The sequence below is a fragment of the Cyanistes caeruleus genome, chromosome 24 (assembly GCF_971803275.1).
Source record: "Cyanistes caeruleus chromosome 24, bCyaCae1.hap1.1, whole genome shotgun sequence".
Classification (NCBI taxonomy): domain Eukaryota; kingdom Metazoa; phylum Chordata; class Aves; order Passeriformes; family Paridae; genus Cyanistes; species Cyanistes caeruleus.
This window is the reverse complement of record NC_141724.1, coordinates 3,888,298-3,899,869: the sequence shown is the minus strand read 5'-3', so window position 1 is coordinate 3,899,869 and position 11,572 is coordinate 3,888,298. Positions and strand designations below refer to the sequence as shown.

At 54.6% G+C, this 11,572-nt stretch overlaps 1 protein-coding gene across 1 annotated transcript; it reads right to left on the bottom strand.

Moving 5' to 3' along the window:
• Positions 1-7,819: 7,819 nt before the first annotated feature.
• Positions 7,820-10,545, bottom strand: OLFML3 (olfactomedin like 3). Its single transcript, XM_023942153.2, has 3 exons — positions 10,333-10,545; positions 9,233-9,518; positions 7,820-8,799 (listed from the first exon to the last, which is right to left on the bottom strand). Exons 1-3 carry the CDS (start codon positions 10,438-10,440, stop codon positions 8,012-8,014), a joined length of 1,182 nt encoding a protein of 393 aa, XP_023797921.1. The 5' UTR covers positions 10,441-10,545; the 3' UTR covers positions 7,820-8,011.
• Positions 10,546-11,572: the final 1,027 nt, after the last annotated feature.

The window sequence follows — 11,572 nt, the reverse complement described above, 5'->3', positions numbered from 1 at the left end:
GGCTTCTATTAAAAATGCTGTTCGTTAAAGCTAATGAAGTACCTGAACGGGCCAGGACAAGCGCAGAGCCTGTTCTGTTGCCGTGGGAACAGCCGGCATCCAAGCCGAGAGCAGCCGCAACCTGCGGCTCCCGAAATAACAGGGAAATGTGATTAGGGACAAAAGCAGCCCGAGGCCGGGCGGCGTTTGCCCGGCTGCGGTGCCAGATGTGGCAGCTCTGGGCCAGATCCCGTTTCCCGGGCCCGGAGGAGCTGTCGGGAGCGGTCCAGGGGCGATGCCAATGTTGGATCCCCACGGGAATACGATGTGGGGCAGCCCTGGGGGGAATTCGGGCACCGGGCAGGAACAGCCCAGAGCCAAGCGGAGGATGGGGAGCGCGACCCAGCAGCCAATTCACATATGCAAATACTTTTCTGGCTCGTTAATTGCTTCCAAAGTGGAAAATTTTCTCCTAATCTCCCATTAGCAGCTGCACATCCCTCTCCATTTCAAATTGCCGTGGTTGAGGGTTTGTGGCTGTCGACAGGGACGGAGTGGAGGAGCGGTAATTTTTTAATTAAGTCGCTTTGCCGGCGGTCCTCTCGGATGTCTGAGAGAAACCAGGGGAGGATTTTGCCCATCACTCTGCTGGTTTCCTGGAGACCACCCTGGCCACCCCTCCCTGCCAAGGATCCCTGTCCCAGCTCGGCTCTGCTCCAGCCCAGGGGGGACCCTGGTCGCACAGGAGCATTCCCTGGCACAGGAGCAGTCCTAGGCAGGTGAAATCCCCTCCTCGAGCACAGCTCCCACCTCCCGGAGATCATTTCATGTGCTTTTTCTGGGACTTGATTGTTATAGATACATATTATGGGCTTTTCAAAAATATTACAATGAATGTTATATGTATAATGCTGGAAAACGTTGCTGTATTAATGTGGTTTATTTTATTTCTGTTATTGATAAAACTTAGAAAAAGTGGTGTAATACATATATATATTTTTTTTTAGGCTGTAGCATGGTATTAAAATAAAGACTGCTTTTGTTCATATAATCCAGAGACTGAAAAGATAGTCGGAACCCCCCCTGCATTCTTAGATTATTTTATCCAGATGAAGACAGCAGTGACTGGAGCTCCAAAGGAGGAATTTATTGAACATCTATTATTGGGGAGTATGAGACTCAATGGAGCCGAGATTGAGCTATTGGGGAGAGGGGAATTTTTATCCATAACAGAAATAAAAGAAACTATATTAATACAGAAAAGTTTTCCAACATTATACATATAACATTTATTTTAATATTTGTGAAAAGCCGATGATAATATGTATCTATAACAAGAAAAAGGAGTTCTCCAAGCTCATCCCTCCCTGGCAGTGAGGGCTGTGCTGCCTGGGCTTCTCCTGGACACTGCTGCCATTCCAAAAACAAAAGTTCCTGGCAGTAGGAATGGAGCTGATGATGCAATTAAAATAATTATTTCCTAAACCTGCTTGTCCCTGCCTCTGGAAGTGGCTCTTGCAGTGAGGAGGAGAAGGGAAGAGCGAGCTCAGAGCTGCCTGGTTTTCCAGCAGGCAGCTGAGCACCGAGGGGATGATGACACTACACCCCAGCTGTGCAAAATTTCATGGGTTTTATTGGTACTGATGTCTCTTGATTAAATTATATTTCTTTCTTCATTTATTCTCTAACAAGCTGAACATTTCATTTTCCCAGGCAAGCCTGGGTCGGGAATGGGAGGAGGTGGCAGCTGACACTGATATCGGAGGGGGCTCAGTTGGAGAGGAATAATTCCCATTTAAACCTTTGATTTCCTGAAAACCTGCACTCAGGGGAGAATTGACAATTCAGAGCTGAGCTGAGAGCTGCAATCTCCTGCAGGAGCTGCTCACAAAGCCGAATGTGGCTCCGTGGCCTGTGTGGTGCCAAGAATCCCCCAGGATGCAAGGCTTGGAGCAATTTTAGGTTAAAAGGGAATTATAGACTCATGGAATGGTTTGGGTTGGGAGGGACTTTAAAGATTATCAAGTTCCAGTGCCCCTGCCTGGGGCAGGGAATCAAATCTTTCATTTTTCCTCCCTTGGGCAAATCCATGGAAGTGCTAATCTGCACCATTTTCATTTACAAGGGTTAGGAGGTAATTTAGGAGAAATCCATTTAGCTGAGCAATTAGAGAGTCAATAACATGCTTCTGCATTTTATTAGAAAGAGAAAAATTGATAATTTCTGTTTGTTTTGACCCTACCTCTGCAGTAATGGCAGCAATTTTCTGGGATAATCCCAGTTTCCATGGTTATATCTCCCTCCAGGTCCTCGGCCACCTGCAGCAGGAGGACACAGGAGCATGGGCAGAGCCAGGGCTGCTGTGCTGGGGGGAACTGCTCCAGCCCCCCCAAATTCTGTATCCTTGTGCCACTCCAGCCTCCCCTGCCCTGCCTGCACCACTCACCCTTCCCCAGCCAGCAGATGGAAAGTCAGGAGGGCTGGGAACCCCAAATTTGCTGCTGACTCCCAGCTGGGGATGAGGGATTTGGAGGCAAAGAGACAAAAAAATCTCTACCTGATATTTCTTGGAGCTGACTCATGATCCCTGAGCTGCAACACTGGGGAAGAGACCAGTCATTGGACTCTTCCAGGGAGAGTCACTTCACCCCTCAGCACTTTTGCCTCAGGAAGAGGGATTAAAGCAGAAAATTCGTATCTATTCCAAAAAGGCACTGGGGAGCTGATTTTGAGAGGCAAGAAATTAAAGAACTGCTTAGCTGAATAGCTGAGCTGGTATTTTTCTGTCCTCAGGAAACAACTTTGATATAACAGCATTAGTGATAATAACACCCCAAAGAAAATCCTGGTGAAATCATGTAGACTGCAGGATGTGTGAAATCCCTGGGATGGGGCGAGCCACCGGCATGGGTCTTTCTCATGTCAGCAAAATCTTTCCTGGAAGGGATGAAGACACATTTCCCACAAATGGGAGCAGCTCAGGGAAATAATCCATCTTGATCAAAGAACCAAAATAGCAGAAAAATCTGTTAGTAAATTAAACTGTCCAGAAAATATTGGAACGTGGTGAGTCACAAGCCACCGCTCCTCTGTCAGAGCTGCAAGCTCCCAGCTTGGAGGCTTTATTTTTATTCCTCCTTTCCAGAGGAAAGGAAGGAGTAACAACACTGGGAAGGATGAGAGGAGCCTGGGGGTTCCCAGGCTGGCTGGAGCAGCAGGGATCTAAATCTGCAGGGTTCCTGTCATTCTGCAAAATTAATCTTTTAAAAAGGGATTTTGGTTTGTGTCCCTCCCTTTGGGAGGATGCAGCTTGGAAAAGAGGAGTGCAGGGGGTGTGAGTGCTCTGAGGGGTTTGGGAGGGCTGAGGGGAGCTCTGTGCCACGGAGGATTTGGCAGGAGCTGGGTTTGGTGTCTGAGGAGGAGAAGTGAGGACAGGCTGGAGCCAGCCCAGCATGCAGTCCCCAGATCTCAGAGCAGCACCAACATCTCCAGCACCAGGGATGGCTGTGGGTGAGGGGCCCCAGGCCTCTGCCCTGCCAGGCTCAACACCCCTGGCCAGGCCAGCTCCAGGTGAGGGGTACCTGGCCAGGAAAGCCTCCTGTGGCACCCCAGGGTTCCTGTCCCTGTACCCAGAGCCCTGGGGCCCTTCTGGCCCCAAGGCCACAAAGAGCAGAGGTTGTCCCCAAGCTGCCTTCAGGATGGGGCCACCCTTCTCATCCTGCCAGAGCTGAGCCTCTGCCATCCTGCAGTGCCAGGGTCCTGGGTCCCTTTGCTCACTGGCAGTGCCAAAATCAGAACCAAAAGAGCTGGGCTGGAGCTCACATTCCAAACCCTTGTGACCCATCCCAGATCCCAGTGTCAGAGGGATGAGTTCCATGTCAGGAAGCGTTTTGGATGAGTCTGGCTTTGCTCATTCTACACTTCCATTAGGGAATGCCAAGAACTGTCAGCAAGCTGCTGCCAGGTCCCTCCTGGCGTGTCCTCCCTCCTGAACCCCTGGGAGATTTGCTGCTCCCTTTGCTGCCTCCCGACTGGTGTGTGATGAGTTACACCTCAGCCAGATGTTCCGTGGGCAGGAGAACCGATTTGAAGTAAAAAGCCAGTAATTAAGAGTTGCCAACCAGCCATTAAGAAAGTATTAAATGGAGAATTATCCCCCTTTTCCTGTTTCAATACAATGGGAGCTTCATAATGCACTTGTTTAAGTTGCCTGGTTCTAATTTTAGTTCCCATGTTTCTAATAGGACACGCAGAACAATTTCACTTTATCAATAGCTCCTGTGAGCTGGAAAAGAGTCAGGGAGGTGAATAAAGTCAATATCCTCGAGAATGAGACAAAGGAGAGAAAAATAGCCCAAAGATCTGTTTCTCTTTCCCACTGATAACACAAATTCTCAATTTACTTGACCAGACTGCCCTGCAAAGAGGAATATTTTTCAAGAGCAGAGATGAAAGGGATTATTACTTACAGAGGCTCTTCTTTAAAGAGATAAAGTATTTGGCAATGAAAGCACAAGGAGCTGCAGACTCCCCAGCCCCATTAGCATATTTTCCATGAACCCTTCCTTTTGGAAAGGACAATCCCACTGCCCCTGCAGGGTTGGTGTGGGGCCACCTCCTGCTGCAGCCCTGGGATGGAGGACAGGAGCAATCCTGGCCCCAGAGCTAATGATGTAACTATAATGATACAATTTTATTATTATTATTATTATTATTATTATTATTATTATTATTATTATTATTATTTTATTTTTTATTTATTTTTTTAATGTTAATGTTAATGTTAATGTTAATGTTAATGTTAATGTTAATGTTAATGTTAATGTTAATGTTAATGTTAAATTATTCAGCTGCCTGCACTGGGGCTGAACAGGTCCCAGGCAGGGGAATAAAGGGGAATTAAGGGGAATGAAGGAATATTTTTCACAACTTTCTGTGGGGAAGAGGGTCTGGCTGCCCCTGTGGGCCCCAGCTAACCTGCACAGGACCAGGGAGTCTCTGCCACTGCTGACCTTGAGTCAAGGGTGAATTTCCCTGAAAATCTGTCCATGCAGCAGGAATGCTTGGGAGAGCAGAGGCAAGGCAGGGGAACTGGGAGCAGCCACAAAAATCCACTTCCACACAGGACAGAGGGAGCTGAGGCAGCCCTGCCAGGGTCCCTGGATCCCATTTGGATCCCTGGATCCCACAAGGGCTCCCTGTATCCTGCCATGGTCCCTGCATCCCGCTGGGCTCCCTGGATCCTGCTGGAAGTCCCTGCATCCCACCAGGCATTCCTGGGTCCCACGGGCAGGGCTGGAGGTGCTGCCGCTCCTTCTGGGGCTCCTGGCTGGGCGTGGGCAGTGCCAGGGTGGCTGGTGGGGACAATCAACACCTGAGGGCACCAAGGGCTCTGACAACAACTCCCCCAGCTGTGGCACAACCTTTGCTTTCTCCTTAGGGGGCCAATATATACTTAAACAAGGGCAAAAAAAGGAATCTATAACCCCTGCAGGAGACGATGACTTCTGGCTCCTACAGGGCCCCTTGGGGCTGGGGGTGTCCATCCCATGGCAAACAGGAACCTGCAGCCGTGCTGCTCCTCTCTTCCACGAGTCACCCCTCTCCTGTGGGATATCTGGCAGGAGTGTCTCCCACACATCCCTGGCACTGCAGGATGGCAGGGGCTCAGCTCCGGCAGGATGAGAAGGGTGAGCCCATCCTGGAGGCATCTTGGGGACAATCTCTGCTCTCTGTGAGCAGCACAGGACCCAAGGCAGCAGCTGGAGCTATGTCAGGAGGGTTAGGTTGGATACCAGGGAAGTTTCTTCCCCCAGAGGTGCTGGCACTGCCCAGGCTCCCCAGGGAATGGGCACAGCCCTGAGGCTACCAGAGCTCCAGTGTTTGGACACTGTTCCAGGGATGCCCAGGGTGGGTTTTGGGGTCTCTGGGGTTGGAGTGGATGCTTCTTGTCGGTCCCTTCCAGCTCAGGATATTCCTGATTCCTGGGATCACTCAGAGCACGAAGGGTCCTGGTCTCCAGTGTGTGTCACAGCCACCCAGAGCTGAGCCACCCCTCACGATCAAACATGTGGGCTTTGTCTCTGTGTTTGTCAGCAGATGGAGATCAGGCTGTTCTGCTTTACGGGAGTTATTCCAAGGATTAATTAGTTGATGTTCTCCCTGAAGTACTTTGAAGATGTGGAGTGTGAGATAAGTGCTGTGCTCTAGGAGCCCATTGGGCACTGCAGTTATTTTCTTCATTTTACTCCTCATTCCCAAAGTGTTTGTACAACTTTTTGTTGTATAATTTAGGGAGAGGCATCTCTGCCCATAGTGCTCAGCACAGGGAGGACGCTAGAGTGAGGCCAGAGGAGCCACAGAGCTGCTCCAAGGGCTGGAGCCCCTCTGGAGCCAGGCTGGGAGAGCTGGGGGTGCTCACCTGGAGAGGAGAAGGCTCCAGGTGTCACAGGGAAGTGCAGGACTTGCTGAAGGCTATGAGATGGTTTCTGGTGCAGAATCATTACTGCCCCATCAATTTTAATTCAAGCTGGAGAAATCATCGGTGCAATTATTTACAACTGTGAGAATTCTGAAAATTGTATTTCTGTTACTGCCATTATTGATCTTGAAAAGGCCCATAAATTAACTTGACAGTTCACAGAGTCCTTCACACTTGGATAATTTCTCTGCTTGACTTGCACTGTGTGTTGAACTTTCAGCACCAGCCAATTACAGTCATTCAAAGTGTATATTTGAAGATTTTTCTTATGTAACAAATTTGATTATAATACCAAAGAACTTAAGGCAAATACCAAGTGCCTTCCATGTCTCAGAACAGCTTGGCCTGAGCTGGGCACAGAAGGATGCTGGACAGGCTTTAGGGTGGCAGGAGGGTGCCAGGGCCTGGGAGAGCAGGGGGCCCCTCAGGTGCTTGGCAGTGGTGCTCCCCACGGGGCTGGCACCTCCCTGAGGTGTCCAGGCAGCCCCTGGCCTCTCATCCCAAAGGCAGTCTGGCACTGGCACCAGCAGGATGCAACCCTCACCCATCCAGCCTGGCCATGGCTCCAATCCCCAGAACTGACCTCCTATGGAAAAAAGGGACAGCACCGAAACACCTCCTGCTCCATCCTCTGTGCTCTCAGGGTGTTGTGATGGGAGCAAACCACAACAATCCAGGGCTTCTGGGGGCCCCAGGGACAGAAATGGGGCAAATCCTGCACTGTGCAGGGCTGCGGGGTGAGGGAGAGCACGAGGGACAGTCTCTGCTGGGGCAGGAAGCACATGGCGTGGGGACAACGTGGGGCTGTCCCCAGCCCCTGCCCTGTCCTGCCCCATCCCCTGTGGGGCTGCTTGTGCAGGAACTTGGTGCCAGAGGAAGAGGGAAGGGGATGGGGCAAACCAAGGCCTTACATAAGGTAGAGATTCTGTGGCTGCAGAGGGAAGTGGCCTGTGCTTCATTAGAAACAAACTCAGTAAATCAGCAACATCTGGGGCCTGCTGGCTGGAGCACCGCTCCGGCAGGGGTGGGAAATCTCCTGTTGTACTCCCAGATTAAAGGGATTTTGCTGTTTGCTCACAGTTTTGTATATGTAAAACAAGCTGGCCCTGACCAGCAGCCTGCCCAAAGCCTTGTTTTCCATCTCCGCCCTAAGCCCTTCCAAACCCTCACTCAAAGCCCCCAGCACAAACTCCTGCCCTAAGCTCCAGCCCTTCTGCCCAGGCACCCACCCAAGGTCTGCCTGTGCTCCTGCTCTGAGCCCTGCAAGGATACCCCACTCCTGGGAAGCATCTTTTGGGGTGTCTCAGGGGCAACATGGACAGCCCTGCCCAGCTCCCCACATTCCCCCAGGCAGGTGGCTGCACTTCGCTGCGTAGTATTTATTCATTGTATCAGAAAAGACTCATTAAATTAGTCCAGGACTCTGCTGGGTACTCCCAGGCAGGGACACCCAGTGCCATGGGGTGGCTGGGGCAGGGGTCCAGTATTTCCTCATTTCACAGTGATGAGAGAAGGGGCAGAGATGCCATCCCACGGGCTGGGCTGGGCCCCTCAGACCTCCAGCTTCTTCTTCATCTCCATGCGGTAAATGATCTGGTAGCCATCATCCCAGGCGTAGATCTGCCTCTCGTGGGGGCTGTACTTGAGGCTGGCGTGGGAGCCGTAGCGCTTGGGGAAGTAGACGAGGGAGGCGTCCTCAGGGGCCAGGGTGCCACTGACGTCGAAGACACACTGGACGCGGGCGCGGCTGGGCAGGCGCGTGTTGTACACCACATGCAGCGCCCCGCACACCACGAACGCACCCTCCGCATTCTCCCTCGGGCACGGCGTGTCCCACATCTGCTCAATATCCAGCGAGGCAGGGTCCAGCTTGGCCAGGCACATGTTCTTCTCGTCCTCTTTGGTGGCGTAGATGGCCCAGAGCCCCTCCTCATCCGCCGACACCTCGATGTAAGTGGAGGATGAGAGACCGAAGACGGGGATCTGCTCCTCGGCCGGGAACACCGAGCTGTCCACCACTGTCTTGTTGGCCAGGTTGAACTTGATCACCTGGAAGGACAGGCCCTGCTGGCGGATGTAGTAGAGGTGCCCATCATAGACGAGGTGCCCGGTGCCCACCCAGGGGTAGGGCAGCTTGATGCGGGCAGCCTTGCGGGTGGCAGAGAAGAGGGTGAACTCCCGCATGCGGGGGAAGACATAAACAGTGTCGTTGGCAGTGCCATCGAACACATAGATCTTCTCCGAGCTCCCCGCAGCGTCCTTGGTCCAGAGCCCCGAGGCGCTGCCGAAACGCTTCAGGATCTTCATGGCCCTGACACTGGCGATGGTGTCACTGCAATCTGCAAGAGAGGGGTGGCTGTGAGAGCCTGCAGACAGCCCGCCCTGCAGTGGGGCTGCTCCTGTCACGTGCTGGCTTCTCACTCTGTCCCACCCCAGCCTCAGGCAGCTGCCTTGGAAACTCGCTGGAGGGATTTAAGTGCATCCCTGGTGGCATTGTGAAGTCCCCCAGTGCATCCATGCCACAGGCAGGGGAGCCACCCTCACCCCAGCCCTGCCCCAGAGGTTTTGGAGATGCAAAGGGCTCCAGCCTGGGGCTTGGCTGCAGCTCCCAGGCTGGGGGGGGATGCAGGAGCCTGTGCCAGAGACACCTGAGATGCCCTGCTGGGACACGGTGCCCCGGCCCATGGCTGGGGGACACCTGGGCTGGGCTGGGAAGGGTTGGGGTAACCCTCAGACAGGGCCATCCCTCAGGGAGTCATGGCAGCCCCTCACCTGTGAGCTTGGTGTACTTCTCATTCTTCCTCTGCTTGGCTGTGGCCACCTGCTTGTCCATCAGCGTCTCATCCACCTCCACACAGGGCGGGGCAGGATTCTGTGTCTCCAGGTAATCCACCTCCCGCTCCAGCCGGTCCACGCGCACAGCCGCGCTCTCCGCCTCCACCCGCATCGCCTCCCGCTCCTTCTCAGCCGCCTCCAGCATCCCCAGCACCTGGTTTTTGAAGTCCCGCAGCTCCGTGGAGTAGCGGCTGCTCTGGTCGTGCCACTGTGAGATCCTCTCCTGGGGTGGCCAAGGGGACACTGAGGTCTCCAAACCTCACAGCCCACCAATGGCAGCTGTGTCAGCCTGCCCAGGCTGTGGGAACCCCTGGACCTGCACAGGGCTTGTGTTTCTAGGTCCCATCCCACCCTGATCCCACTCCTGTGCTTCTCCCAAGCGCACAAAGCTCCCGTGTTGCTTCCGCAATGTTCCCAGACCCGAGATCCCCATTCCTGCAATGCCCCCATGATGTTCCCAGACCCACAATGCCCCCATTCCCGTGCTGGGAAGAACCTGGGGCCCTGCTCTCCTGTGACACCCCCAGGATGTGCCCAAGATGTTCCTGAACTCACAGTGCCCCCTACTCTCTCACGATGCTCCCAGATAGATCCTTGATGCCCTTGTTCCTGTGATGACCCTGTGAAGCTCCCAGACTTGCCATGCTCCTGCTTTCCCACGATGTTCCCAGACCTGCAATATTCCCATTCCTGGGGTGTCCCCATGGTTCTCCCAGCCCCACAATGCCTGTTTCTGTGATGTTCCCATTCCTGGGGTGTCCCCATGGTTCTCCCAGCCCCACAATGCCCCCGCTCCCATGATCCGCCTGTCCCACAATGCTCCCAGGCCCATCTGTCCCTGTGTATCCTGGTGCTGGGCTCTGCAGGACCCTGGCAGGATCTGCCAGGGCACCCCACACCCTGCTCCGTCCCCATCCCAGCTCCTCCTTACCCAGCCCCGCTCCCAGCCCCTCCGGCCTCCATGGAGAAGGGTTGGGAGCCGAGTCCCGGGCGGTTCGGGGTGCGGGGCGGGTGCGGGGCCCCGCTCGGGGCTGTACCTCCAGGAGGGTGAGGCGCCGCTCCACGTACTCCATGAATTGCTGCTGCTGGGCTCGCAGGGCCGGGGCGAGCAGCGGCAAGAGCAGCAGGCAGCGCCAGGGCCCCATGGCCGGCAGCGACAGCAGCCTCCACCTCAGTGCTCAGGAATGCTCCGGCCTCCCCAGCCCTGATTGCATCCAGATGTGCAGAGGGAGGCGAGGCTGCTCCTTCCCGCAGAACAGCCCCGGGCGCTTTAACCCCTTCGTGCCCCCGAGCCGCGGGGATGGGGCAGGAGAACGGGGACGGGCTGCTGGAAGGAGTTTGGGGTGCAGGAGCCCCGAGCGAGAGGACACGTCCTCATGAGCCGTAATGTGGGGACAGCCCGTGGGACAGCGAGGGGACAGCCCTGGCCCCTTGCCCGCACAGGTGCCCAAGGCCAGCGGCCAACCTGAGTCTCGGCATGTCCAGTCTGGTGGAGGCAAAGCCAGAGCAGCACCATGGGCACCGGTCCCGAGCCCGTGTCCCCTCTGAGCCCGTGTCCCCTCTGAGCCCGTGTCCCCTCTGACTGAGCCCGTGTCCCTCTCTGCCCGCGTCGCCCCGGCCTGGCTGCTGACCTGGCAACTCCTGCCCGGCTCCCCGGAACGGGGTCCCGGGGATCCCCCTGGGCAGAGCCAGGGCTGCGACACGGCCCTCGTTGGTCACTGCCCTCAGCCGGGGCTGCCCGGCCACTCGCCGGGTTTGGGGAGAGAGCTGGCCCCACCGGTGGTGTGAGGCCACTTGGCAGCTCCCACAGTCCCGGGACGGGATCCGCCCGGCTGTGGCGTGATGGACGGACGGACGGACGGGTGGACGGATGGATGGATGGATGGATGATGGATGGACGGACGGACGGATGATGGATGGATGGATGGATGGACGGATGGACGGACGGATGGATGGATGATGGATGGATGGATGATGGATGGATGATGGATGGATGGATGATGGATGGATGATGGATGGATGGATGGATGATGGATGGATGATGGATGGATGGATGATGGATGGATGGATGATGGATGGATGGATGATGGATGGATGATGGATGGATGGATGATGGATGGATGATGGATGGATGATGGATGGATGGATGATGGATGGATGGATGATGGATGGATGATGGATGGATGGATGGATGGATGGATGGATGGATGGATGGATGGATGGACGGACACTGCAGCTCCGTGCCCTGGATGCAGCCGAGCCGGGCGGTTCTGCGGG

What these genes read in the sequence shown, in the direction of transcription:
- OLFML3 (XM_023942153.2), bottom strand. Translation starts at nt 10,440, where the DNA reads ATGGGGCCCTGGCGCTGCCTGCTGCTCTTGCCGCTGCTCGCCCCGGCC. An exon ending in GGCGCCTCACCCTCCTGGAG is followed by an intron (nt 9,519 to 10,332) that starts GTACAGCCCCGA and finishes TGGCCACCCCAG; the next exon opens with GAGAGGATCTCACAGTGGCA. An exon ending in GAAGTACACCAAGCTCACAG is followed by an intron (nt 8,800 to 9,232) that starts GTGAGGGGCTGC and finishes CCTCTCTTGCAG; the next exon opens with ATTGCAGTGACACCATCGCC.